General features: G+C 50.5%; 9 protein-coding genes and 1 non-coding gene across 10 annotated transcripts; 5 read left to right on the forward strand and 5 right to left on the reverse strand.

Annotated features, from left to right (window-relative positions):
• Window positions 1-150: 150 nt before the first annotated feature.
• COCSUDRAFT_34884 (ankyrin) lies at window positions 151-1,326 on the forward strand (the record flags this gene model as incomplete). The annotated part of the gene is made up of 6 exons (XM_005652067.1): window positions 151-168; window positions 254-340; window positions 438-501; window positions 607-665; window positions 870-920; window positions 1,147-1,326. The coding sequence occupies 6 exons, from the start codon at window positions 151-153 to the stop codon at window positions 1,324-1,326; spliced, it is 459 nt and encodes a 152-aa protein (XP_005652124.1).
• Window positions 1,327-1,523: 197 nt separating this feature from the next.
• Window positions 1,524-3,407, reverse strand: COCSUDRAFT_64298 (hypothetical protein; the record flags this gene model as incomplete). Its single annotated transcript, XM_005652068.1, has 5 exons — window positions 1,524-2,305; window positions 2,434-2,535; window positions 2,697-2,885; window positions 2,991-3,175; window positions 3,294-3,407. 5 exons carry the CDS (start codon window positions 3,405-3,407, stop codon window positions 2,194-2,196), a joined length of 702 nt encoding a protein of 233 aa, XP_005652125.1. The 3' UTR covers window positions 1,524-2,193.
• Window positions 3,408-4,295: 888 nt separating this feature from the next.
• COCSUDRAFT_45920 (winged helix DNA-binding domain-containing protein) lies at window positions 4,296-5,703 on the forward strand (the record flags this gene model as incomplete). The annotated part of the gene is made up of 5 exons (XM_005652069.1): window positions 4,296-4,377; window positions 4,457-4,515; window positions 4,679-4,825; window positions 5,012-5,113; window positions 5,246-5,703. 5 exons carry the CDS (start codon window positions 4,296-4,298, stop codon window positions 5,423-5,425), a joined length of 570 nt encoding a protein of 189 aa, XP_005652126.1. The 3' UTR covers window positions 5,426-5,703.
• Window positions 5,704-5,841: 138 nt separating this feature from the next.
• Window positions 5,842-6,620, reverse strand: COCSUDRAFT_32051 (hypothetical protein). The gene has a single exon (XM_005652070.1). It carries the CDS (start codon window positions 6,456-6,458, stop codon window positions 5,931-5,933), a length of 528 nt encoding a protein of 175 aa, XP_005652127.1. The 5' UTR covers window positions 6,459-6,620; the 3' UTR covers window positions 5,842-5,930.
• A 4,000-nt stretch (window positions 6,621-10,620) lies between these two features.
• COCSUDRAFT_45921 (kinase-like protein) lies at window positions 10,621-18,099 on the forward strand (the record flags this gene model as incomplete). Its single annotated transcript, XM_005652071.1, has 19 exons — window positions 10,621-10,696; window positions 10,889-11,064; window positions 11,189-11,336; window positions 11,469-11,563; window positions 12,996-13,156; window positions 13,853-14,049; window positions 14,187-14,407; window positions 14,651-14,735; window positions 14,915-15,069; window positions 15,349-15,661; window positions 15,813-16,006; window positions 16,117-16,207; window positions 16,338-16,476; window positions 16,680-16,868; window positions 16,967-17,072; window positions 17,195-17,254; window positions 17,360-17,444; window positions 17,555-17,721; window positions 17,833-18,099. The coding sequence occupies 19 exons, from the start codon at window positions 10,621-10,623 to the stop codon at window positions 17,926-17,928; spliced, it is 2,754 nt and encodes a 917-aa protein (XP_005652128.1). The 3' UTR covers window positions 17,929-18,099.
• Window positions 18,100-18,132: 33 nt separating this feature from the next.
• Window positions 18,133-21,209, reverse strand: COCSUDRAFT_45922 (biotin synthase). Its single transcript, XM_005652072.1, has 8 exons — window positions 20,957-21,209; window positions 20,726-20,819; window positions 20,504-20,641; window positions 20,205-20,342; window positions 19,789-19,923; window positions 19,419-19,616; window positions 19,127-19,246; window positions 18,133-18,750 (listed from the first exon to the last, which is right to left on the reverse strand). Exons 1-8 carry the CDS (start codon window positions 21,148-21,150, stop codon window positions 18,520-18,522), a joined length of 1,248 nt encoding a protein of 415 aa, XP_005652129.1. The 5' UTR covers window positions 21,151-21,209; the 3' UTR covers window positions 18,133-18,519.
• COCSUDRAFT_t11 lies at window positions 18,818-18,890 on the reverse strand. The gene has a single exon. It is a non-coding gene; the product is annotated as a tRNA-Val (tRNA).
• A 382-nt stretch (window positions 21,210-21,591) lies between the features above and the next one.
• Window positions 21,592-23,000, forward strand: COCSUDRAFT_11014 (hypothetical protein; the record flags this gene model as incomplete). The annotated part of the gene is made up of 5 exons (XM_005652073.1): window positions 21,592-21,769; window positions 21,849-21,949; window positions 22,043-22,164; window positions 22,358-22,509; window positions 22,630-23,000. Coding segments are annotated over 5 exons (924 nt in total), but the record flags the coding sequence as incomplete, so codon positions are not given.
• Window positions 23,001-23,344: 344 nt separating this feature from the next.
• COCSUDRAFT_52214 (hypothetical protein) lies at window positions 23,345-25,597 on the reverse strand. Its single transcript, XM_005652074.1, has 8 exons — window positions 25,510-25,597; window positions 25,327-25,418; window positions 25,090-25,153; window positions 24,846-24,955; window positions 24,541-24,723; window positions 24,265-24,409; window positions 24,037-24,135; window positions 23,345-23,932 (listed from the first exon to the last, which is right to left on the reverse strand). Exons 2-8 carry the CDS (start codon window positions 25,381-25,383, stop codon window positions 23,760-23,762), a joined length of 831 nt encoding a protein of 276 aa, XP_005652131.1. The 5' UTR covers window positions 25,384-25,418; window positions 25,510-25,597; the 3' UTR covers window positions 23,345-23,759.
• Window positions 25,570-27,494, forward strand: COCSUDRAFT_39213 (hypothetical protein; the record flags this gene model as incomplete). Its single annotated transcript, XM_005652075.1, has 6 exons — window positions 25,570-25,601; window positions 26,540-26,579; window positions 26,683-26,781; window positions 26,886-26,977; window positions 27,127-27,235; window positions 27,387-27,494. The coding sequence occupies 6 exons, from the start codon at window positions 25,570-25,572 to the stop codon at window positions 27,492-27,494; spliced, it is 480 nt and encodes a 159-aa protein (XP_005652132.1).
• Between the last annotated feature and the right edge of the window lie 233 nt (window positions 27,495-27,727).

Here is a 27,727-nt window from a genome sequence, read left to right on the forward strand (position 1 = left end):
GAAGCTGTCTGGGGGCATTTTCGAGCGGCGTTCCTGGCCTGTAGCCCAGAGAGCGTTACATCCGTGTTACAACCTCGAAGCATTGGATGCCGGAATCTATCCGACTTAATTCACTGGAAAAGGGCATAGAAAACATAAGCGGAGACTAAGATGCCTTTCGACCTAATTGTAAGTGCTGCAGAAGACGTTCACTGAAGGGAGCATTGTGCACAGACTCATCTGGTGTTCTGAGACTCTTTGTGCATGTTCGCAGAGTGGTAAATTCATTCCGGAGAAGTCCAACATCTGGAGAGATTGTGTGGATGGTTTCTATGACTGGGTGAAGCAGCACATCGAGGAGGTGAGTGTCTTCTAAAAAGAAATGCTTGCCATCATCAGACTCCCCTAATAATTCTTGCTGAAGAGCGTAATTAATAAAATGCTGTCAATGTCCTCAGGGTGCCCCCTTAAATGAATCAGACCATTGTGGAGACCCTCCTCTCCTCTTGGCTGCCGGAAATGGTGATCTTCACAAGCCTAATTCCACATCAATCAATGATCAAAGCGTTCAAGCAATTAAGTCAATTGCCACTGGTCGAGCTGAATCACGCGGTCATTTTCATTCAGGTCACAAGGCATGTGTGCAGCTTCTGCTGGATGAGGGCGCTGACATTGAGCAGCGCAATGTGGTACACAATTTGCTTCACCCCTGTTGTCCAAGGCATCCAACTAGCTGTCTATACATGCTGAAGTGCTAAGCAGCTCTGATGCTTCATTCTTGCGGACTTAGTTCTGAGCACGATCTGAAGTGTCATCGGGCCTCAGCATGCTAACGGGTGCAGATGATGGAGACACCACTGATCCGTGCATCCCACAATGGCCACTTCCAGATGGTGAAGTTCCTTGTCGAGCAACACGCTGATGTGAATGCTATCGACTTGGTGAGTGCCCACAGATGAAATGCAATTGCCCTGATTTACCGCAGTCTGTGAAAGAAAATGAAGTTCTCAAGTACCTATGTTGCATCAAATGAAGCCCTCCAGTAATTGAAGGATTGCTAAGGCACTAAGGGCCAACATCGGCATGCAGAATGTCTGGAGCCCACTAAAAATGCAAAAAGAAGATTTGGATGGATTCTCAGAGTTTTGCTGTGCTGCAAATTGGCAGGGCGACAACACAGCGCTGCACTGGGCAGCCATGCGCGGCCATGTGGAGATTGTGAAGCTGTTGCTGCAGAGCGGAGCAGACCGTTCCATCCGCAACAAGCAGGACAAGCTGCCCGTGGACCTGTGCCAGCCATGCTGGAGCAATGCTTACCGCTACACACAGGAAGTGCTGGCATCCTGATTGCTGCCCACTTCTGTACAGCGCAATCAAGGACAGAGTCCCCATACTGTCAGCATGCTTGGGTAAATGCAGTGTGGGAATTGGTCATCCTGATACAATGATCGAGCTTCAAATGCGGCTTTTATCTAGTCTTTCAATAACGCTGTTGTATCATATGCGCGGCGTAGACCATTTAGTCAGCATGGCCAGCAGACCTTACACAGTGACCTTTACATTTTTGAGGGTCTGAGGAACAGCTGACAACTTGGACTGTCCTCTGATAGTCCATAACTCCAGAATGGCTTTGTAAACACTAATGAAGGAGTATTCCTTCAGCATACCATACACTTCAGTTGGACAACTTATTTCCCTTATTATGGGACGTCCAAAAGCAGTGTGATCCTTCCGACCAGAAGACTGCCAATTACAAGTACAAGATGACCTCACGTACAGAAGATTGCACTCTCGTTCATATGTAAGAGCTGCACAGAGAAACACACACGCAGCGGGCCCTACATAAATGCAAATGAATTGAGGCAGTCTGGATGATGGATCTACAGAAGCAGACAAGTTACAGACAGCAAACACCACGTATGCTGGGACTTCCAGTTGTTTCACAATGCCACTGGGGTTGACAAGAATGCACAAGGCTGCACGCGCCAAGGGCAGCACACATCTACAAATCAAAGATGTTTTGAATGGACATACACAAGCTACTGCATGCGCATCAGAAGCGACTGCAGAAGCTCGAATCAAAGCTCTTATTGTATGAACATCACAGGTTTCGCGTGAGCATTCTCTGGACAATAGACAAACTGTGGGGTTTTCAAATGGGAGCCAGATGGCCTCAAACGAAGCCTGTTGTTCCAGTCATTGCTGTTAGAGACTTCAAGCCTTTGTGGAATAGCCAGCCTTCTGGGAGTCACTGAGTGTCTTCCAAGCTGACCCCAGCTCGCGCATGACGTCTGCTGCGCTGGGTTTGGGCTGTTCCTTTGATACCCTGCAAAGACACCCTTCATGACACACTTGCCAACTTGGCAGTTTTGTAACGCTTGCTCAACAATATCATTGGCAATGACTGGCATGCAGCATGTGCTAACCCCCGCAATGCCCTACAGTCGTCCTCACCTGTGGAAATTTTCCTTCACGTACAGTGCAAAGTTGTTTATTGTAGGAGCTTTCTGCCTCTTGGCCCTGGCTGGCGCAATCTTCTTCAGCTCAGCAGCCAACCTGCAGAGCACGATTGCACACCCACTTGTCAGATCACAACCTTTAATGCCATCCCCAGATACAGCAGTTCCTTTGGATAAAAAGAAGCAAGCAATTTTCAAGGGACTGTAGCAGAGCCAACAAATTATTTATTCAGTCTGGATGGGCCAGGCTGTACAAACCTGTCCTTCTCCTCTGCTGGCACCCTTTTCCACTCAGCTGCCAAGACCCTTGAGCGGTCAGCAATGGTCTTCACCTCCGGATGCTTTGCTAGAATCTCTGTGCTAGACTGCCGCACGAAGAGCTGATATGTGTTCCTGGGCAGGGATGATGAAGGTTTGCTGGAGCCAACCACGATCTGCGCAGCATACCTGCACCAAAACCATCGCCTTGATAAGCAAGTGGGCACACATGCACGACCTCCGCGGTTGCCAAAAGCTCAGAAGCCCGTTTGCTGAAGGTTCATCGAGACCTACGTCGCCTTCTCGGCATCTGATAGCTTCTTCCAGGCACCTGCAAGGATCCTGGAACGCTCTGGCAGAGATGTTGGGCCAAGCTTCGCAAGTATGGCCGGACCGGACTGCTTCTGAAACAGCTGATACGCATTTCTGGGTCCCTTCTTCTTCGGCTCCTCGTCTGTTGCCTCAGCTTTGGCATTGATCTGCACAGTAATCCCGAGACTCAAGAAGGCCAAAATGCCTCACCCGCACTGAAGGACCACTTTTGCAACACAATGTGAGAACTGTATTTGTAGTCGTAGAGTGTCAAATCGGCAGCACCTTGATCTTCGCAGTTCCCCTCCCCTTAGTAGAAGCTGCAAAGAATCGCTGTCCGTCCACACCAATGCTGGGCAAGCTTGCTTGTCTATGCAGGAGAATAGGAGCTCCACGCATGCTGTCAGTCCAAGATAGTAATAATCTGTTCGTGAAGAGAGCCATCTTTCGCGCCATGAACGTTTTGTGTCGAGGGATCTAAAACTGCAGGGTCACGTAGCAAAGCTCATTCATGTAAATGTGATACTACCTGAGATCACTCGTGGAAAGTCGCTGCGATTGAGCACCCGTGCTGCAAAAATGGGCTTTTCTTCGCCGCGACAAGAGTTTAACAATTTAGATCGTCGGGTTGCCTAAACTGGTACGTGTGTTGCATGCATTTCCAAGGCAGCTCTCAGGCAGATGAAGCATTCCAAACTTCACCTATCCGACTCCTGCATCATCGTAATAGCTTGTACCATCAATTGCACATCGCCGCTGAGCTCAATCACATTTGTGCCGTCGGAAGATCCACAGACTCGATTAAAATTGGAGGACGTGCATCAACAATATGAGCCAGTCAGAAAGGGATGCCGGAGAGGCTAGTACATCCGCTGCAAAGTTGCACGTGGAAAATGCCAACAGGAGTGTCTGGCTGCTCAAGGTGCACGCCTTCGTCATTGCCTGTCTGCTGGACTGTGTTTTAGAAACAGCAAGTGTGCACATGTCAACGTTGATCTAACCAATTGAGAAGATTTTGTTCAGGTTCCAAATTTTGTAGCCAAGAAATGGAGGGCAGAATGTGAGCGAGCTGCAAAAACAGATGGTGAGCAATGCGTGGAGTTAGGCAAGGTCAGGATTACCAATAGCTCGACAGAGGTATGTCATACTCCAAAAAAGCAAGCAAATTGATACCTCTGAGTTCAGAATACAGAGTATCTTGTGTCAAGCACATATTTCGAGAGCCCTGTGTGACTGCAGCAGGCCCCAGGGATCTCTTTAGACCTGGACGCGTCTGGATTGAGCAACATGCCACAGGCGTTCGACTTGACAGAACAGACCGACAATTTTGCGCCCACCCTAGTCTTTGCAGACTTGCAGGGTCGATTGAGTACGTCCCAGGCCCGCATGGTGCTCTCATGAATCTGCAACAAACGAGAAGTGTATACTGATACCTCGTGGATATGCAGGTGCTGAAGGGCGTGTGAAGAGGAAGTTTGACTTGGTGATGAAGTCTTCTGGCGACCTGGTATGAATGTCCTGCTCTCTGTAACCTCAGCCTAGTCGCAAGTACAAGCTCCCACGGATGCACGATGCACTAGTGATGTTTCAGAATCACCAGACTGCTTGGGCCCTCTGATTCTGGGATGTCATTTGTCATGCCAGATGTCATGATTCTGGGGTGCGTGCAGGATGCGCTAGATCCAGCCTACCGTCAAATAAACAGGGATCGCAGTGCAAAGGCAGCCGCCAAGACGCGCACCATGCAGGTCCTGTCAGAGGCGCCCGACACCCAGATGCGACCAGGGGCCGTGCAGCGGGTCTCCTTTGGGAACAAGGTAAGGGGCAGCATCAGCATGCTGTATTTCATGCTGCTGGCCAGCCACAGAAATGATCAGAGTCCTTTACTGCATCCTTGTCTGGCTGATTGTCTGCTTCCTTGCACCAAGGATAGTTGCAGGAGCAACGCATGCAAGGTGTGGCTGATAAATTTGTAGTCTGACAGTGGCAAGTTTGCGCTGCAGGAGTCAACCAGGAAGAGATTTGAGAAGGGTCAGTTTGAGAGGCGTGCACGCATGGAGAAGGACGACCTGGAAAATCTGCTGTTCCGACTCTTTGAAAGACAGGTGTGCAGCCACCTTGCAATTGCTTGATTCCAGCAGGGTTAATCAAGTCTCTGCTGTCAAGGAGCTTGCAGGGTTCCTTGTGTTGTTTGTGAGATGTACAATGTCTCATGCGCGTGATGATGGTTCTTGCAGAGCCGATGGAACTTCATCCAATTGCAAAAGGAGACCGATCAGCCTGCAGTCTGGCTGAAAGAGGTTCTGGGAGAGGTGGCTGTGCTGAACAAGAGGGGCCCAAATGCCAACTTGTGGGAGCTGAAGAAGGAGTATCGCGCTGCTGGCGGCAGCCATGATGTACACATGGCGGACCCATGATTGAGCCTGGCTGGCACAGTAACGCTTGAACGCAATTTGAAATCTTTGAAGGCAAGCAATACCTCACAGCCCACGCCCCATGAGAGCCTGTGAGCTGTGTTGTGGCAGCACAGAGCAAGACAGTTGTGTAGTACTCGTCATTTGTGAAGACCACCCTGACTGGGATGCTTTGTGCGGATGTATGCGTGAAATGAAGAGAAAATGGTATGCTGACATCAATGCATACTTGAAAATGTTTTCGATGAGAAGCTTGGAGTGCAAAAAGAGCTGTGGTGCACATTCAATTTCTTAAATGCGCGATTGCCGGAGCAATGCTGCATGCAATCTACAAGACACGCACAACCTGTACACATACGCACAAAATAGCGGACCAGTGAGTACTCACAAGAGAAAAGAATCGTTTTCTTTCCAATGTTGGAGAAAAATTAATTTCTTACACCTGAAAAGTATCTGGGAAATAAATTTCAAGTCTGTAAGCCTGGACCCTATAGCTATATATACTGACCTATTCGTATGGTCCCTTGGCAAAGTCAAAAATTCCTGAACGCCTCAAGCATTTGAAGCAAGCTCCACCACACATGCACTCCAACTGCTCAACATCCTTGCTGAGCATGGCGTGAACTGGCTCAACATGTCGCCAAGCAACAACCTCACTTGTACCACGCGATATTTTCTTTACAGCAAAAGCCGCCAACAGCTCTTCAATGCAGAAATGGACCATCGGCACAACTGAGCGAACTGTTCCTTCCACTATGAGAGTGTTCATCTGAACTGTCAGCGCAGACACATCTCTGACTAAAAGCTCGTCAATGTTGCGCGCTTTGATCTTGAGCCGGTGCAGCCGGAGCGAGCTTTCTATCCTCAGGGACAGATCAAGACACTGGATGTCCAGGAGACGCAGAGTTGGCATTGGGCCACTGATCACAATGGAGATCCTGTCGTCAATCCCGTTCCCATTGCTGTAAATCTCCAGGCAGGTCAGAAATGGGCAAGGCACACTCAGGATGGCAGGTGGCTGAGTCATCCATTCCATGCATATGCCAGTGCACACCTGACTGTACTTCTCCCAGCGCTGCATTATGGTCTCATACCTGCCTTCCATTATGAGCCAACACCCCTCTGGCGCCCCCAATAACTCCTCTGGTGCAGCCTCATTGAAGTGTGCCGCTTTCAAGTTCCTGCAGCCCCTCAAATCCAGGGCAGGTATGACCGTTTCTGTCGTCTCAAAAAACCCACAAATGCTAATGGTTTCCAGGCTCTCAAGATTTCCTATTGCTAAGCAAGCCTGCGATCTTATCTCATCCTGGGCATAAAGCACAAGGTGGCGCAAGTGGGAGAACGTAGGGAGTGAGGAAATGGTCCCAGTATGTAGGACCAGCTTTTGCACAGCACAGGCCTTTGAAAGAATCGTTTCTAGCCAGACCATGTCCTCGTCTCCTGTGTCTGCAGTCTCGAGACCTCTTATGCACAGTTCAACAATTCCAGGGTAGAACAAATTTCTCTGACCTCGCTCCAGTACCTGACTCAACTCAGAGCTCCCCAAGTCCAAATGTCCCACGTCCAGATCTATACTGACGGCCTCTTGCCAGACCTTCGTGCACCATCGCAATGCCGCCATGCTTTCAGGTAGGAGACAAATCTGACGCAGCTGGACTTGAGAGAAGCTCCGACAGCAACCTCTTGCTCTTGCCCACTCTGTGTTTGATAAGTGCCCAGCAATACACTGCAGCAGCTCTCCTGGCAGATTTTGTAACATGTTGCAACCACCTGCGCTGCAGAGAGTGATAAGTGCGTCTGGACAAACGACAGACGTGTCTGACCCCATGGAAGAATACAGGACAAATAAAATTGACACTGCGCTGGGAAGGAGCAAGGGCGAGCACGCCACCTGTTTCTGACAGAAATTGAAGTCACACCTTCAAGGGTGCTCCTCCTCAAGCAAGACTTAGGCGAAATGTGGGATTGTTGTCCTCAAGGTTTTGGTAACACGGTGGGTACGCTTAACAATCCGACGGGAAAATCTTGTATGAGAAATTCTCTTGCCTTCCACTCATCTCCTGTTCCTCAGATCTGCTCCTTTCCACCAATCCGTAGAGTGTTTCTCAGACACCGTGTCTTCATGTGAACAGCTTCCGAGCCTGAGGAAGCTAGGGTTCCGTAAGCTGACCTTGACCCCTGACCTTGCTGACCTTGCCCACGTTGGAGCTATAGGTGATTGCGGCACTCATGCAGATGAAGCTTCTAAGACAGCATGCTGGTGCCAGCACCTGCAAAGCAAGTCTGGCCTGCCATGGTGGTAAGGCCGCAGAAGGCCAGGCCTGAGCAGACTCAAGAGGTAAATTGGCTGCCACCGTGGCCGCCACAGCGCGACGCTAGCTATTATCTGATCAGCTTCATGAAGGGCTGAAGGTATAACAACTAGGCCTGTACTTAATTCAATCCCACAAGTTGTGTGACAGACATTTTGTTGAGCGTAATATACTTTTTAAAAAGTGACAACGGTTGTAATTCCTAGGGCATCATGATTACATGACAGACATCAACGTTACACCATGTTGACTCAGAGGCCTCAGAGGCTTTAAATGGTACACCAGAATGTCATTGGTAGATTTAATCTTGCAATTACGTCATGATCACGAGCACTGTCATAGGCAATGTAGCTTGGCCACAGCTGCTGAGCAAAACTGCAATATGCACCACGTGGTGTGCACAGGATTTCCTACAGCTACTTTACGACTGTTTAGCTACCTTGATGTCTAGAGTAGTACACTTACCCCGTTAGCTATCGTAATGTGACTCATATCTATGATTTGAATATACCTGCATCCATGAGACAATCTATGCATGCTCCCCCACCATCGATCAGGCACCTGCACCTAGGATACAGGTCATGCTTGCTGGACTCACTGCAAAAGTACTCGACATCCAGCCATCTTGCATTCTCCTTGGACCTGACCTGAGCTGACTTTGCATCAAGGGCAGCCTTCAGCTGGCTCAGGACAGCGTCACGAGCCATAACCAGCGCGGACCCTGTTGAATTGGTCTTGATGCTCAACCTGAGGCTGGTCATGTCCTTGGTCATCTTGGAGATGTCACTTATAAAGAGCTCATCCAGCATCTCTACATGGATGCTCAAATGGCGCAGCTGAACTGAGGCTTCTATTCTCAGCGCCACATCAAAGCAGTGGACTTTCAACACACGCAAGTTTGGCACTGAATTGCCGATGAGAATGGAGGCAGTGAAGAGGCCGATATGGCCGATGCTAGTCAACTCCATCTGGGTCAGCATTGGACAAGGGAGGTTGAAGATGGCACGTGGCAGGTGCAGATCATTAACGCGTATGCCAGTGCACATCTGACTGTAGCTTTCCCAGCGCGGCATGGCCACTTCAAAGTCACACTCCACCATGAGCCGGCACCCATCTGGCACCCCTACCAGAGTTTCTGGGACGGCATCTCTAAAGTAGGCAGCCCTCAAGTTCCTGCAGCCCCTCAAATCCAACGCTGGTGTGTGGATGGGCAGAAGGGAGGGAGGACTGGTGATGCTGATGGTTTCCAAGCTCTTCAAAGCCTCAATGGACAAGCATGCCTGCTCTGACATCCCATTACTCACATGGATTGCCAGGTGTCGCAGCTGGGACCCAACAGGGAGCGAGTTAATGCGGCCCCCACATGGTGCACTGAGGACCAAGGCTTGTAATCTGGCGGCCCTTGTCAGGATACTGTTGAGCCATGGTAAAGGTTCATCTCCTGTCTCGCCGGTGTACAGGCCTCCTATGCAGAGTTCAGTCAGCTTCTCAGGCGATATGCATCTGGCACCTTCTTCCAGCACCTGGACGGCCAGCACATGCTTAAGAATCTCTCTTGTTGTGTTTTTGAAAGTTTCTGCCAGTCAATCCACAATGAACGCTACAGCAAGGATGCATGAATAATTTTTGATCATGGCTTAGATCAAGAAACAGGTGATTGCTTGTACATAGTATCACATGTAGCAAGGTACTTCCCTTGTGTGAACACTGCAAGTGCTCTCCCTTCTTTGGAGCGCTCACCTGGGACATCTCAGAGCTCGCTTGATCCAACTGCTTTAGGGAGAGTTCTATGCTCTCTGCTTCCTGCCAGAGTCTTGTGCACCAGCGGAGGCTGGCAATGTTTGGTAGAGAGACAGATATACTGCGTAGCTGGACTTGCAAGAAGCTCTGGCAGGTACCTCTCACGCTTGCCCATTCTGCATTTGACATATGCCCAGCGATGCACCGCAACAGCTCTGCTGGCAGCTCTTCTAACATGCTGCCACCACCTGCGCGGCAAAGGGAGATCAGTCCTACTGCAAGCAACGGCAGAGACCTGTTACTGACGAATGAGAGGCACTCGGCACCGGGATGCAAAGGACTGCGTCAGAAAGAAACAAATTGACTGTCAATACGTCCGTTAGATACCACACCTGATTTTCCGCTGCCTGCAAGCGACAGAGAAGGCGATCTCCTGTCGTGACTCTGAACGGAGAAGGCCAACGCGCAAGCCTCGTTTCAAACTTCAAGCGTCCTCCTTGTAGAAGAGCACTTCGGTTCTAATCTCTAAAACCTGTGCTCGAGAGGATACCAAGGCTGTGATTTCCTTCCTCGGAAAACATTACGATGTCTTCCTTGGACGCTGCAGAGTCTACCTTGGACAGCTTCCGCCTGTCGGGGTAGCTGGGGTCTAGGAGCATGCATTCCGACATGAATCACGTCCTAATCACGAGCTGATTTGCTTGTTAGGCTCTATATATTGAATAGGTACAACATATTAAAATTTCTATGCAATTTCATCTAAGACCATCCATACTCGCTGCGGAACACTTTATCACCAAGGCAAAAAGCTCCACGATCTGTTCAGTACGTGCCTCATCCCTCCTTTCTGGCTCCGCATCAATGCGTGATACGCACCTTCCGAACACGTAGTTCATTCATTTCATCTAAGAGTCACCAGGATCACGTTGTTGGTAAGTACAAACGTATGCATCGCTCTCCAGGTCGCCGCGATGGAAGGAAAAACAATATTAATCACTGGGGCAACTGATGGTATCGGGCAGCATACAGCCATCCAGCTAGCAAAAATGGGAGCTTCTGTGTTGGTCCATGGAAGGTCAGCAAGCACGCATGCATGCAAGGCGATAGGACTAGGGGTTGCGGGGATCCTGACCAGTTGTCCTTGGAATGGCAATACAGGAATCAGCACAAAGCAGACGCAGCAGCACAAAGGATTTCCAAGACAGCTGGGCCTCGGGCCAAGGTGCACGCATATGCAGCAGATATGACATCACTCAGGCAAGTGAGGGACCTAGCACAGCGTGTACGGGCAGATCATCCATCCATCGATATCCTTATCAATAACGCAGGCAAGAACCCTGTCTCCCCTCCACTATTCATCTCCTGGCAATTAAAAGAGAGACAAGAGCAGTGACTACGAGTATGGCCTCTGCAGGTATTTTCCCAGAAAAGAAGGTCTTGACGGAGGATGGCTATGAGCAGACCTGGGGTGTCAATGTCTTGGCGCCCTTCTTGCTGACATCTCTCCTCATAGACTCTGTCAAGGAGCGCATCGTGAATGTGAGTTCAATCTCAGCCGGCAGCCGCATCGACTTTGACAACCTCAATCAGGTAAAGGAGCATGTCTCGTCAACTCCTCCTCTCACAATTCAGCATGGTAGCATGCGAGCGCTCGGATCTGCGGTGTCCTAGAAAAGATGTATGTGGCTGAGAAACCCACCATTTGCCTATTCAGGAGAAGGGCTTCAGTGCGCACAATGCATACTCCCTGTCCAAGCTGGCAATGATGATGTTCAACACCGAGCTGGCTGCGCGCGTGTCTCCGCCACCCACAGCCAACTGCTTGGACCCTGGCACAGTAAACACCAAGATGCTGATCCAAGGTGCGCTGCTCCCGACACCTGGGCTTTAATTCCACGAACGCAACTTCTTTTCTTAGATCTTGAGAATTTGCCAGGCTGAGCTCTTGTGATAGCTGGTTGAGTACTGTGCTCTGATGTGTGGTGTGCCAACAGGTTGGGGCCCATGTGGCATCGACATTGAGGATGCAAACCACGAGCTGTACCTGGCAACCAGTCCTGATCTGGCAAATACCACTGGGAAATACTTTGTGAGCGACAGGGCACGCAGCATGCCCAGCATTGTGCAGGATGCCAAGGCCCGGCAGCGTCTCTGGAGTATTCTTGAAGAGCAGACTGGATTGACCTTCCCTGCCTGAAAGATAGGGAACGTTACAGGGGGGAAAACGTATGTGGATACTGTGTCGGTGGCTTGTGCCATTCTGTGCTGTCTGGTTGTTCATTGTACAACAGTGTCGAAACACTTCATTCTTGCTGACAAATGTGACACTTTGCTCTGCTCAGATCAGAGACACATGCACTTATACACACTAATTGAGACTTAGATTGATGCATGACTCATTGGAGGTCCACCCAGCGGGGTGCAGTTGGCCATACAGCAGGATGTGACACATGCAAAGCGCTAGTGTCTCAACTAGCGCTACTTGAGAAGCCTTCACTGAAAGATCATCTGTCACAGATCATCTGTCACGGTGATAGCAAATGTTCTATTGATGTTTATAAGATGATCCTATGCTAGTATACACCAGAGGATGGCAGATCATCCTTCAACTTGATCACCCATCATCATGCATGCTGCCACTGTGACAGGCCGTTCCCATGGCGCCCTTGACGCCAGAGGCCTCCCTGAGCCTCTGAGGGCGGCCGGCGCATGAATTTGGCCGATGGGCGTGCTTTGTTGATCACCCCATGTTCCGTGGAACATTTCTTGGTGTTAATAGTGCTCCATAAACTCGCCTGGAACTACCATGGGAATGAAGTCATGCATTCATCCCTCCACAGAAATACCCAACATGTGGGCCTAATTAAGGCAGTTTCCTCAAACAAGGAAGCTCGTAAACAGGAGAAGCTGGGAAGAGTTCTGGGAACTATTTAGGGTACTAGTGGGCCAAGTAAAGACGCACAAATGTATCTAATGCAATTCATTGTACTTTAAGACAATCTTATATATTATATTTGTATGCAGTTGCCAACTTTGACGCACTATCTCTTCCAATTCCCGATCGGTGCGTAGCCATTGAAGTGGTACTCATCATTATCCTACATGTAGATCACTTTTTATTCTGCTGTTTGAATTTGGACTAACTTTCTCCTCTAAAATTCTGCCATGATCGAGGGAATACATGGCAGCATCTCATGCTCAAGAGACACAGCAGAAGAGCTCAATTTCACGATACAAACGTCTGGTGCTGATCAGCGCGGCAATATCAGTGGTAACGTGGATCTTGGTGCCCCACTCCTGGCCTGGAGAACGGCATGCATACAGAGTGCATACAGAAGCATGGCTGGGGACATGCGGCATCTCCTTGCGCCATGGGAGGCGTGCACAGGTAGCCATGCCCTTTCATACGCAGGCAACACAGTGAGATCGAGGCTGAGAGGATGGTTGGGAAGCTTTATCCTGAGGTACAAATCTTTTCTTGAAGCATAATGTACTATAGAGCAAGGTTGTCTGTCATGCAGATGGAAGACCGGGCCGTCTGTGTAGAGCAGTGGCTTGACAGAGCTCGCACCAGCTCGGGGTTCTATGCTGTCTATGATGGCCACAATGGCAATCTGGCAGCCCAGACCCTCAGCACGCGCCTGCATGAAGCAGTCTTTGATTTTCTGGCAGACCTGCCAAGGTGAGTCCTGGAGATTATATCATAGCACTTGTTTCTGCAGACATACCTTCCATGCATGCGCGCTGTTGCAAGCCTTGTGTATGGGTGGTCACGGTTGCAGGTGGCGGTGTATCAGTCACACAAAGCTGCAAGAGGTGTTGCGCGCTGCATTGTTGGCCGTCAATGAGGAATTCCTGTGTCTCGCCAATCTTTCCGATGATGCGTCTGGCAGCACTGCTGTGGCTGCCTTGCGGGTTGGCCGCCAGTACATTGTTGGTCATGTGGGCGACTCTCGTGCGATGCTCTGTCGGCACAACACTACTACTGGCAACCACACTTTGGGTGAGGTCAAAGTTAGAGCATTGTTGTAACCTATAGAGTTGCAGAATTCAATTACTGTCAATGCACTGCTTGCCTACTCAGAATCTCAAATCCACAATGGCGCCTTTCAGGCAGCACAGCAGAATCCCTTACAAGGGATCACACCCCTGCTCAGAAAGATGAGAGCGCTCGCATCCTGGCTGCTGGGGGCACTGTGACTGTGAAGGGCCCAGGTGCTGCCTGCCCCCTCGACCAAAATGTTTGTCTGCGCCCAGAATGCTACCATGTGAGAGGAGCTTGGCACGATGTAGCTGGCCAGAATTCTTGGGTGCTGCGATGAGATGTCTGAGATGTCTTAAGATATTTGACTGCACCTTGTTTAGGAGATGGGGGCAGATTGCAGGGCGAGCTGGCGGTGTCCAGATCAGTGGGGGATCTGCAGTATAGGCCATTTGGGCTGACAGCAGAGCCGGAGTTCAGCAAGTGGCATGAGGCTGGCCCAGGAGATAAGTGGCTCATCCTGGCATCAGACGGCGTCTTTGAGAGCCTGACCGAGGACCAGATCTGTGACATTGCTGCTGCCACACTGGCGGGTCAGCTTCCAATCTTCCTGAGGCTCCATATCTTTCCACCCTTTTAATGACATGTGCTATATGGACGGCCCCAACTTTTGAGCTCTCCTGCAAAAAGTGAATCATCCTGAATGCGGCCACGTTGCTGCTGCATGCAGGGGAGCAGCATGCATTGACACTTTCAGGCCCGCGCAAGGCTATTCCACTGCCTCCTGTGGTCGCCCCTCCAGTGGTCCCTTCACATGCAGAGCACCCAGTGGCACAGGCACACCACGCATCCGACCAGGGAGTCTGCCTGTGCCAGTCAGACGCATGCCGGGAAGCTCAATCACATGGCTCCTGCGCAGCAGCCCCGGCTGAATATAGCATTATTGAGGACGTGAGCGCGGCAGAGCCTCTCATGAAGCTGCCAGGACTGGTGGCCCGGCCGCTCACGCTGCAGCAGGCTGTAGCTGAAGCAATCACAGAGGCCGCATATAAGCAGGGGTCCAATGACAATCTGGCAGCTGTCGTGATTGATCTTGTGGGACCGCAGCGCTATGCTGTAGAACCTTCAGCTCAGAATGGGAGCAACCCTCCCAATGACAAGAGAGTGACTGGGGATGGCATAGCCCTGGAGCAGGGGCTAGGCGATGCAGCCGATGCAATGATTCCTGTTCCTCGGCGCAGCACAATCGCGGCAACATCCTCCTTGATGGATGTGAAGGGTGCGCCTGGGCCTCTGTTGAGACTTTTATTTATACATGCGCCATGTTAATTATCATTGGTGGGTGAGCCCTGTGTTGCTTACACATCATCATACCTGCCAAATCAGGGTGAAAGCATCAACGCATCATGGAAGAATCTTATTACCACCAGTCATCTATCTATTCATGCGGTTGCGCAGGCGTGCCACAGCACTACGAGCTTAAGGAGCTCCTGGCACTCGTGCCCAGGTACCGAACTCCCAGCGACGACGCTGCAGCGTCTGTTGCGCGTCCCAGTCTGAGCAGTGGCAGTGACCAGCACGGCTTGGCTACAGGACAGCAGACAATTCCCCTGGTGAGTGCCCTGACATCACGCATGGTCCTACAGACTGGGGACAACATGGGTACTATTATTACTACGAATATTCATATTACAGCTCTTCCTGCCAGAGGAAAGGTGCGTCTGCAAACAAGCTGCATGTAAAGGCTGCCACAATCCTACCCCTTGTTGGACTTGCCAGATCCAAGCAAGACCCAATCAACCGTGGGCACGGTACTCAGTATCTGTACCGGCCCCCGCCAGCCGGGGCCAGAGGTTAGTAAGCAGCAATATTATCAATCTGCTGCCATGCAGGCCGGCAGTGATGAGGCGTCATGTGGCCCTGGGGATAAAGAAGCAGCGACCCAGATCCGATGGGCGCTGCACACCGGGCAGCTGCAGCTTGCGCCGGCTGCCGCAGAGCTGGTGCAGGGCCTCGCATCGCTGCCACTGCAGCCAGCGGGGTCAGAACAAAGTGCAGAGATGGGCTGGGCACTGGCAGAGGATGAGAGGCCAAACCAGGGCAGCGGTATGGGCGCCACACATGACTACATGCTGGAGCCCCAAAGATTTGCGCAGGGCGGCTTTGGAGAGGTCTGGAGGGCTGAGCTGCGCACCGACCACAAAGGTGAAGCTGCCTGTTGCATGCTCTGTCCTGAAGCCTTAACTTTGTTTTCTGAACACGTGCGCGCATTTCTGCGTCATTTTGTTTGCTGCGAGACACAAGAATACAGTATGTGGCATCGTCAGCCTCTGAAATGTCATTTCCAACTGTGCAGGGGCGGGCATATGTGATGAGGGTGGTGCATTTGTGCTGAAGCACATCCTGGTGGACAAGGGGAGCGAGGCACACCTCAGTGGCTTGAGGGAAGCCTACTTTGGCCAGCTGCTGCAAGGCCCCCAGCATGTGCAGTCCGTGCAGGGCGCGGACAATGGCCGTGATCACATCACCCGCTATGTCGAGGTTCTGATGGTACGTGCCATCCTCATTTCTGGGAGTTTTTTTACGCCATATATTCACTGTGATGATTGTGGTACTCTGTGAAGGCCGGTTGTTAAGCTTGCAAACTTTATGTGGTGTAGGATGATGCGGATTTGTGGCTGGTCTTCTGTGACGAGGGAATCTCCTTGCACTCCCTGATCTATAGCAGCAGGCAGCCCAACATAGGGGAAGGTGCGCGCAGAAATCTGCCATTTATGCAAGGCAATTCTTCCCTTTGGATTTGCATTTGTATTTTTAGTAGTGAATTTTTTGTGAGGCAAAGTGGCACGCGTGATGACATCAATACCCACTGCTTGGAAAGGTGGGCCAAAGCTGCTGGAGCCCAGCAAGTGGTGGTGGGCCATGCGGACAGAGCCCCACGGAGAATCCATGCTGAGGGACATCCTGAGGCAGACACTGCTGGCTCTAGAGACCCTGCATGCTGCCAATGTCACCCACAGGTGCGTCTTGTGGTCCATCCTGTGTCTTGGCATGCATGTTGGCACTCTTGCACATGGTTTCTCGGAGTGCACTTAGCATCTGGGAAGCATGTCATGCACAGGGGACTCGGGGTTATTATGCCTAAAAATAATAGAAATCCGGCCCCTGTCCATCATGGGGCGAGGGAGGTGCCCATGTTGAGGGTGTGGGGTTTTAATTGCAGGGACGTGAAGCCAGAGAACCTGCTCCTGCAGCCTGGCAGGGAAGGGAGGGAGCCCAGCGTGCACCTGCGCCTGATAGATTTTGGCAGCGCCATTGATGCACACAGCGTGCGGCAGCTGTACGGGGCGCAGGGACCCTCCATCAATGAGCAGACCCAGGAATACGCGCCGCCAGAGGCGCTTCTGGGAAGGTGTGTGCATTTACTAATTACTGACTTCCCTTGCTTGTGGTGTTTATTGCTTTATATGAATGTGTGGGTAGCACACAGCGGACACGTGCGCTGCACAGGTACTGGTCTGGGCAGCCTGTGCTCAAGCGCACGTGGCCGTATGACATGTGGAGCCTGGCAGTCTCCTGGCTGGAGCTAGTTCTTGGCACACGCCATGTGTTCCAGGCAAGCTTTCTTACCCAATAGTCTGGTGCAAGAGCGGGTCCTTCTCAGCATCCTATCTTTCTGTGAGCACCTCTTCAATGTGCACATTGTTTCACTTCACACCAGGAATTTTGCACGAACAGGTTGATGCCAGAACGCGAGCGAGGCTGTACCAGAAAGTCAACCTGGATGCTATGTCTGATGTAGGTACCATTGCTCCTGGTAGCTACTTCATGATTTGGATATTTATTTTTGGACCCCTGTGCTTATCATCTTCGTCACCCCGCTGACTGTAGCAATAATTGCAGGAAGAAAAAAAACTGGCCTTCTGGCTTCGGGGACTGATGGAGCTTTGCATCTACCCTCCACGTCCAACCACACAGGCATCACCAGGTACAACTATCCATGCCAGACAAAACACTGCTCAGGATTTACCATCCACCGCATTGCAACGTTGGGGCAGTGGCGCAGCCTGCAGCCTGATACTTTGCCGGCTGATGCAGGCGGTGGAAAGAGCCTGCCACTGCCTTGGAGTTGCACAGACCAGGCACTGTTGGACGTGGTAAAGCAGCGAGACCCTTCAGGCAAAGGATTGCCAAGTGTTCAGGCACTGCGCCTCCTAATGTCTCTCCTGCACTGGAACCCTGCTTCCCGTCCCACTCCTCAGCAGGCATGTGCCTCCTCTTTTATCTCATACACTTTCGCACTATCTTGCATCTAGACTTTTGTGATTCAGGGTTCAAGACGCTGCAAACTCTGACTGCTGTTGTCTCTTGTGCAGGCACTCAGGCATGCTTTCTTCACCATGCCGCTCATCCAACAGGACGTGGGCGTGCCCACATGCAGCGATGATCGCTTGCAGCCTGGTTGGTGTTGAAGGGTATCTTTCTACCTCGAGCCTTGGCATCGAGAGCTTGACTTCCATGGTCAAGGTCTTTGATTGTGTGGGCGTTGGTTCACTCGGCAAGTTTTACATCATGTACTGTAAGTTGGATGGTGGATGGAGATACAGTCTAATGAAGGATCTTGATGTAAAGAGATGGACTTATGATCTCGGGGCATCTTCTTGGCAAAAATGCTTCAATGATCTTCTTACGCATATGCATTGCGCAACTTGAAGCATCATCATGGTGACTGGGATCCCTGGACGACACCGGGCGATTGAGAAGATCCGGTTGTATAATGAACCCCTTTTGTTCTCAAGAGACCTTACTCAGGTGATATAAATTCGCCGCTGAGACATCCGTACACACAAACAAAACACCCAGCTCAAGTTATCTCAGGCTAAACCAACTGATTGTTGATATTAACAGTACTGCAATGCTCTCTTGTCTTTGCGGCGCAATTCTGCAAACAAACAGTCACTCATGCTCTTCTTATGAGGCTGCCTTGAAGGCGCTAAGGTAACTCCATCTGAGTTTCTCCGCCAGCAGAATACTATCTGGCAGAAGAATGGTCACCAAAGAATTTATGCCTGCATGGCCAGTCTCTCATTGGGAGCGCTGCTGTCTCCGCAGCTTGATCCTCCACAGCTACCATTGCTTGATGCTGCCCCTGCTGAGTACGGCAGGAAGGCGGGCCGGGAGCGGAGGCCGAGCGTCTCGAACATTTGCAGGTCCTCGTTGCGCTCATTGTTGGGCGTGGTGAGCAGCTTGTCTCCATCGAAGATGCTATTGGCACCCGCCATGAAGCAAAATGCCTGTTGACATGAGCAGCCCAAAATGTCAACAGACGATTTGGGTGGGAAAAAACCAAAAAGCAAAGGCTGGTCGCGATGGGGATCGAACCCATGACCTGCTGCGTGTAAGGCAGACGTGATAACCACTACACCACGCAACCAGAGACGACTGACGAATGGTAATTTTCGATTTTCCGGAGGATAATACGCAATGCGGCACAATTCCTTTTCCGTGCATTCGGAATCGAAGTCGATAGGTGAAGCGGTGAACGTATGAAGGCATGAAGTGAATGTCTAGAATTTGCAGAGGACATGACGCCTAGGATTTCCATGCTCAACGACCGCAGGCCGAACACTGACTCCGATCGAGAAGTACAGACTCTGCGAGAAGACCAACCTGATCGCTGAGTGAGAAGTTGAGCCGTCCAGCACTGAGACGCACAACGCTGCGGGGCATTACAATCCGCGCAGTAGCTATGCAGCGGACGACCTCCATTGCAGAGGGTGGTGGCTGGTCCTGCATCGGGAAACAGCCAGAGAGCTTCAGGTGGACGGATCCTGATCCTAAGTGTATCTTTCCCAGCAACACCTTGCCCTTGTACCGATCAAAGATACCAGCAACCCAAGTTCAGGTCACAAGCCCGAATGGTATTTGCTGCTGGCAAGGCACAGGAGAGGAAGTGGGGCACAGATGAGCATGCCTGAAGGGGAGTGCCCTTGACGGCAACGAGGGCATTGATGGGTACAGATTCTGGGTGCTCTGGCAGCGTGGCCAGCTGGTGAAGCAGGCCCACGCGGTCCATGTTGCCCTCCCCCATGCCGATGATGCCCCCCGCACACACTGAGATGCCCGCATCCCGCACATTCGCCAGAGTCTCAAGCCGGTCCTGCACACAGCATCTGCCTTCTTCAGACATGCAGAACCTCCTGTATTTCTCTAGATGCAATGACTGAGCCTACCATCAACTGGGAATCTCCTCTGACAGCACAAGATGGACAAGTCCAACGGTATCCTTGGAGGCATCATATGAGCGCACTTGGCTTGGAAAAAGTGCTCACCTCGTATTTCCGGGAGCTGGTGATCTTGCTGTAGTACTCGGGGCTGGTATCCAGGTTGTGATTGTAGGCAGTGAGGCCGGCCTCTCGCAGCTGCTTCGCCTGCTCGGCCGTCAGCATGCCCAGCGTGGTGCACACCTGCATGCCATAGGGACTACATCATGAGGACTACATCATGGCATTCATACATAAATTTAAAATTGCGAGGCAGTCCTGCCTTTCTACATGGAGCTGAAACTGCCTTGTACTGCCCTTAGTCCCTCTGGGATCACATTCACCTGGTTCAAGAAAGCTAGACTAGCTACACCTGCTGGACAGAGGTCGAGCAACGGGACAACATTGCGTGACAACAGTTTCTGGCGTGTGAATAAATTTCTATTGTCATCCCTGCCTCTGCATGGTAAGTTAAAGCAAGGCACCTCCATGCCGAGGCCCCGGATCCGTGACACCATCTCAAGGACGCGCTCCCATTGGCCCTTGCCCACCTGTGAGGGGCCCCGCCATGCAGCACCCATGCAGAATCGGGTACTGCCAGATTCCCTCGCCCGCAGAGCAGCCTGTCACAAGCGGCCGTGACACATGATCAACGTACCTAATAATGAATGAAAATGATGGATGCATGATGCTAAAGAGCACTGGCAGGGGTCAGGCCTGTTGACAAGTTCCAGACAGAGGACTGAAGCACAAGAGTTCCACTGGGCAAGTGCATGATGCATGCCTGGTAAGTCTCTTCCAGGTCCATTAGCTTCTCTGCTTTGAGGCCTGTTTCCTTCCTCCAAGAGCTGCTCTGCGAGCAATAGGTGCAGGTCTCTGGACAGCCACCTGTCTTTATGCTGAGCAAAGTGCACCGTTGCACCTGTGACCCAACATCGAAATTTGTCAAAACGTCTTCGATGGTGCTGGTATCATTGCAATCTAATACAAGACAATGCAAACGTACCATTTGTGGGTCATTGTAGAGACGGTGAACCGAAGCTGCTTTGTAAACCAGCTCTAGCAGTGGTGTGCTATACACCTCGTTGACTTCCTCACGCCTGCAAGGAGGCAAGAACGCTCTCACATGGAAATTGGTAAGATTGAAAATACTAAATCCAGCGACCTTGTTCGAGAATTGGCCATGATCAGAGCTCAAAGTTCCAGTGCAAGTTAAGACTGAGGATAGGGATCTCACGTCCAATCTGTGCGAATGGCGCCCAGCTCGTGAGTGCGGTTTGAAACTTCCAGATTTTCATTATCTAACGGAAGGGGCTCTGCCTGCTGGCATGCATGTCCTGATACAATGCTTCTGCACTGCAGGGATGTTGCAATGCCTGCTCCATCGCAAAGTGTGCTTCTGATGCACGCGATTCGCGCGATGCGCAGCATCTTGATTCAAAGTGGGGCTCTTGCAACTAGGCAAGACAACAGATCACCGATCGTAAGTCGAGACATAATCTGAAGAGCTGACTCGAGGGCTGACTTTTGAGTAGTTTGACGCCCCTACTTGGTCATGGAAAATTTACGTTTCTTACTGGCAGGCAGATCCACACGCTTTTGATAGTGTTCACATCCTTCAATTGGAAGAATCTCACGACATATACCCCTCAGACCGATGGATAGTCTTCCGGTGTTTGATCTGTTGATGCCCCAGCACATGACCAGTGGTGCTACCTGAATTCTGAAAGTATCGAAGCAAATACTTAGCATTAATTTGCTGGCCTATTTGGTTAGATTACATTGATCAAGCATCAGGCTTCAAGAGAGCAAGTTGTCCCTGGGTAGGGTATGGCAGGAGGTGGATAAAAATTCTTCAGTGCTCTTTGTCCTTCGATGCTATCTTTGTATGGAGAAGGATTTCTGCAAGCAATTGTCCAAGTCAGCATTGTTTACTATGCTGCTTCTATAGCACTGCACTGGATAGGACCTTGGCTGTTGCCGGTCAAGAGCATCCAGGTGCAGCAGAGACAACAGGGCCAAGTGACTCGGGAAGCCCTCTATAGTCTTGGTAAGCTTGTAATCCCAATGGCTTGGCACTGCTGACATGAGATTTGACCTGATGCTGATGCCCATGGATCTCTCTGCAGGGCCAATAGCAGTGAAGGCAGCCGTGCTGACGGTGGTGGAAAAGCTTCATGCAGCGGGCGTCAGCAAGCTTTATAGTGGCTCTATTGACAGCTTTTCCAAGGTCTGATCTGCTGGGACGCTTTCACACACTTTGATCTAGACAATATCTGCACAAGTGACACGACCCTGAATGCTCACGGTCTTGCATGCGCAGGTCCTGTACGTTCTAGTGACAATCATAGTCCTCGATTACCTGCATGACGCGTGGTTCTATTGGACACACCGGGCGCTGCACAGCCGCTTCCTGTACAAACATGTGCACCACCTCCATCACAAGTGAGGCTCCCTGTAGCGCTGAAATTTCTTGAGGATGCATGTCTGATTGACTTTCTGAGAAAGGAAGGCAGAGATTGTTGTTATCTGACCGCCTGGGACGAAGCATGCAGCAGTGAACCTATTATGAGCATGTTTCTGGCAAGAGAGGCCATTGAGATTTGCTGCAATCTGAGTGCCCGACGCATGCATGCAGGTCTGTTGCGCCCACGGCATTCACAGGCTACAGCTTCCATGTGGTGGAGGCAGCCATTGTATTTGCAAATGAGGTCCTCGTCTGCTTCTTGTTCCCCATCCACATTGGAGTCCATCGCATATACCACCTCTTCACCACAGTCATCCATAATGGTGCAATCTTCACCTCCTCTTCAGCGCTGCTCCTTTGAAATATTAGTGTTTTCTGGCCTCCATCAGTCTTGATTCCCAGAAGAAGAACTTGAGGTCTGATGGACATGTGTGAGGTTGCAGGAGGCCATGCAGGCTATGAGATTGCGCCATTCATTCCTTCCATGGAGTCACTGATATTTGGAGTGCTGAGCTGGGTACAACCAGCATGGAATCTGCGCGGGGGCTTGAACACCGTGCGGCATCATGACATGCACCATAGATTTCCAACTAGGCACTTCTCGCTCTACTTCACGCATTGGGACCGCTGGTGTGGCACAGAGCATGTGGACTACAGAACTGCGGTAAGTGTCCATTATGTTCTGTTCTGGAATCGGCTTGCTTGGGGAGGTAGTGCACATGATTCTAGTGTCTGTACTCTGCCGCTCTCCTGGCATTGTGCTCTGATGGTCATACTCCAAGGGGTGGGTGTCTGCAAGTTTTGTCACTGCTGATTGCTGATGTCTGAGGTATATGAAGATTGCTGCCGATCAATTTTCTTCCTCTTTGCAGGTGCAGAGCATGTTCAAACAAGCAATGACTCCCCAACCGCACAGGACAGGGCTACGCAGCATAAATTTAGATGGAACTGAAGAGGACTTGCCATATGGATGGCCACCAAAATACCCATCCAGCTATTTGGCTCCGAAGTACCCAATGCGGACATGTGTCTCACACACTTAGCACTGTAGATTCGTAGTGCCTCAGATTCGTACTTCTTGTAAGCCAGCATGCAATTGCGCAATTGTGTAAACAACATTGTCACCTGAAGCGAAAGTGGATATGTGCATGCCCATTGGGACCTGAGAGCAGTTACATTTTAGTCACTCCAAGTGACTGGGAGTCCCGGGATATTTTAAATAATTGCTTTGGTGGCAATAATTGAGTTCAACATGGATATCCAATTCCGCTAAATGTCCATAGCTAAATGTACGGTCCAATTGAATATATATGAGGGTTCACGCATGCTACAGTACAGGATCAAATTACTATACACCCCACTTCACCATGATGGGCTAAAATATAGTCTGACTGTTCAAGGACCTTATCCTGCATATTGCAAGTGCCTGGTTTCTGTCATGACACACAGGCATAACCAGAACGTATTCAACTAAGGGCAGACATTCAGTGAATATAATCATACGACAACATAAACACTTACAAAGTTGCGGCACATGTGTTTTGCATCGTGCCTCAAAGGGTGACCTCATCGCTCAGCCAGTCAGGGTGCCCAATCTCTGTTGGCAGCCCTCATGAGTCCAAGGATATGGCGGGAATACATCACCCCTGTCTTGAAAAACCACCTCATCAGCGACACCTTGTAGGAATACTAGCCAGTCTCCATCCAGCTCCAAAGGATTGGCTGTAAGGCCCAAGGACCTGCAGCCTGCGATCAGGAAGAGACATTCTCCGGATACCATCGATTGAGGGAACTATTTGCATGCATGCGCGCAGCTCAAGCGTCACAGTCACTCCGCTGTGGTCACCCACCTGTAATGGTGTTTGCCACGATGCAGGCCTCCAGATATGTTCCAAAGGGACTGGGGTGTATGCCGTCTTTTGCATACATGGCAAAAAAGGTGTCCTTCCCTGCGCACCAAAACAATAAATTCAGGAAAGATGCGTCACTCTCCCATGCGCTCATGCCATGAAAGGTAGTTTTTCCTGCATTGCTTACTTGGACAACTGGTATGTTCGTCAGGGCAGGATGGTTCATACCTGCTGGCAGCTTTACAGCATTTCTTCCGTGCTGCAGTGTATGAATGTGCTGCCAAGCAAGTCCTGCTGGGGCGATGGACGATGAAATGTTGTGCTCCTCATGTATCCTTGCTGCCAGTGACAGATAGCCATTTGCTAGTCTTTCCTGCTTGGCAGACAAACCAGTCTCAGTTCCCCCTGCCAGATCACTGGACTGCTGCCTGATGGATTGACAAAGACAACTTTCATTCATGAGGAAATTGGACATCTGACGAGGAGTCAAGCAGAAGATATCACCTGCATGGCATGGTAGTCTGGAAAGATTGCTGGGTGTGCCCGCCTGTCGCCTTCCAAGTAGCCCCAAGTCATCAGCAGCACAGTGTGTGCATTGCGCTCCTTGGCAAATTGCACCAGCCCCGACAGCGCCTCGTAGCTTTCCAGTGTGTCCTTCCCTCCCAGTGCAGGCGCTTGACTTTGCTCCTGCAAGCACACATGCCGCCACGTCATTGTGCGGCCTTTTAAAGTCATTGCAGCACATTTGCTTGGGTGTTGTGATGGCACACAATGTCTATGGTGCTGACTAAAATGTGAAGGGTGCTTGCCTGGAATATGATGTAATCCCAAGGCTTGGTGCCGCCTGGTCCCAGCAGCTTGTAAAGGGAACTTGAGGGGTCCTTTGTGTCCGCCAGGTGCTGCGGCCATGTGTAGCCACCTGTATCCCATTTTTCTGCTCACTTTACTAATACTGAGCGATGTATACTTGATGATTTATGTGAAGGGGTGTATCATCTACGTCCCCATGGTCCCCTCACACACAATAACTAATGAGAAAGATGAGTTTCGTGCCTGGAGCGTATCTTCTGGCATAGACCTTTGCTCCCAAGTGCTCCTCCAGCAATTTGGCCACCACCTGCAATGCAAGACGGCTCAAGATATGAGATACGGCTGTTGAGACCAGAAGGCGATCCAGTTGACCAGCAGGTCTTGCTGTTTGCCCCTTGCAATTGAGAGAACATCATTCCAGGGGCACTGTGCACTGCTTGTGTAACTACTCGGCTGCTGCAGGAAGACAAATGACTGCACCTTTTCTGCTCCACCGTTGTAGTGTATAAAGCTGTTGCCCACAAATAGTATCCTCATGACAGCACCCTTGTCCGTGGGCTGATCAGTGCCCTCTGCAAGTGTCCAGTACTCAACCCTTTTGGCCACCAAGTGGCTGCGTAAGAGGAACACGAAAGCTAATAAGACTGGAGCGCAAAAAATGACCTTTGTAACCCACGTAGTAGGCATCAGCCACAAGTGTGATCCTCTTCGTTATGACATGTCATGGCTCCATTTTTTCGGCTGGACTTTCGGAGGTAACTAAGTCTTCAACGTGTTGCTCGTACGTGAAAAGGACAGATTCTGATGGTCTTCTCTTGGTTTGCTTAGCAGTAAAAACAAAGAAATATCATTACAGCACTATCAAGCACCAGGAAATTTCTAATATGCACAGGCACGTTCAGATCTCGAAAGACCAGGCTGTGATCTTGGTATATACCAGGGACTTCTGTGGCCGGGACATTCAGCTAAGGTGTGGGATAATGACTTTGCAATATCTATGAACATTTGATGTGTGCGGATGTGCGGACTGGCTTCAAACATTTGATCGCTTTCCTCCGAAACGAGCTTTCGGAAGCTCCTTAAGGGTGAATCCACTGAGGTAAGCTGATTAACCTCGATTGGCGCGCCAAGACTCCTGGCCCGAAAGCAGCCTACATTTGCACAATCGTAGGGCATAAAACCTTCTCTTTCACAGTAGGGATCGTTTAAAGTGTAATCAGTTGTGCTATTTGGGCGAGTCTTTTCAAATTTCTGCACTGCTTACTTAGGATGTGCTGACTATGGTGGATTGACCGTTATCAGTATCTTCGATCCGATGCGATCTTCACTGGGTGTCGAGATGCATTGTCTGAAAGGCATTAAAATGGGGGGAAGAAAGTTCCTGCCGATTACTGTTACGTGTGGTTCAAAACCGGTTTTGGGACGTCCAGGCACTTTCTCCGCACCTCCTGCAGTCAGAGTAGACCTCAGTGAGCACAGAAGGGGTGTAGGCATCACTCTAGTTAATAATGAGGGCCTAGTGTTCGCTGCAAGGTGAGCAAAGACCACAAATTTTGCACCTCTGGCAAGTTTCACAACATCCCTAGTTCAATCCATTGTCAGTGTCCTGATGGTCCTTTGATCCTGTAAGGAGGCCTTGCGCTAATCGAGTTGGAGGTCAGGCTTTGCATTAGCAGTGATTTGATTGCTGCAGGCGAGTGGACGACAAATTTGGGACTTGGCAGATGCCCCAGGTGAGCACTCTTACATAGACTCGTTGCCATTCAAGATCAAGTGTAGATCTGGAACATTCTGATGCCCTTCAGCCCTCGTGAGCTTTCCTGCCTGTGCAAGCAGGGAGGAATTGATGGCGGTGGCCTGGAGAACCCCATGAGCGCTGCTGTCAGGGAGCTGAAGGAGGAGACAGGGATCAGTAGCGCGCGCATCGTCGCCATTGTGAGCTTTTTCTGCCTTAATGGCCTCTTTTTTGCCTAAGAAACTGCACGCAATCGTGCACAGGCTATCTGTTCGCCGATTTGACAAGCTGTTCTGTGGCTCAGCTGGACGAGTGGCTGGACTATGACTTTCCCACAGACATCAGGTCAGGCATGACGGGCTCGTGGGTGAGGTATCGCGGCCAGACACAGAAATGGTGCGTGATAGATTCTGGGAGGACGTGCTGCAGTAGACTGTGTTGGAGTCCTATGCGTGATTCAACCTCTAAGGCTTTCTTATTCCGACACAAAGAGCAGAGAAACCAGGCTGCTGGAGACCTTCAAAGCAAAAAAGGATGCTTTGCAGGTGTCTGATGTACTTCTACGGAGATGAGTCAGAGATTGACTTGGAAAAGTTTGGCGAGAGGGAGTTCTCGGAATGGAAGTGGATGCCTTTGGAAGAACTACCTCTTGAGGTGATTTGACACCCAACACCCAATGTCGACGTGTGTTTCCTTTATGGGCCAAACCTGCACAATCGAGAGCGTGATTGTAATCATTTCTGCTTGTAAGCGTCACTTCCAGGAACCATGAAAAACTTGAATTTCGAATTTATTGTTCATGCAGGTGGTGGACTTCAAGAGGCAGGTGTACAAGAAGGTGGCAGAGCGGTTTGGGCCCATCATCAAGAGGAGGAGAGGGCAGGAACAGCTGAGTTGGTGGGGTGGCAAATAATTTACTGTACAATATATTCATCCATCATTTTTCAGCATTGCAAACCCTCCGCATACTGGGGCGGCCCCAGTGTCACTGGCGCAGCTTAGGATTGGTCATGAAAACTGCCATTTTTGCCTAGCCTGTGTGAATGCAGATCACTTTTTAGAGTCTCAAGTTCATTCTTCTTCTACATATTTTCGTACTGCTGAAAAATGCGGACTGTGCGTGGTCGCTCCTTGTATTTGTCTTCT

The sequence above is a fragment of the Coccomyxa subellipsoidea genome (assembly GCF_000258705.1).
Source record: "Coccomyxa subellipsoidea C-169, whole genome shotgun sequence".
In the NCBI taxonomy this organism is placed as follows: domain Eukaryota; kingdom Viridiplantae; phylum Chlorophyta; class Trebouxiophyceae; family Coccomyxaceae; genus Coccomyxa; species Coccomyxa subellipsoidea.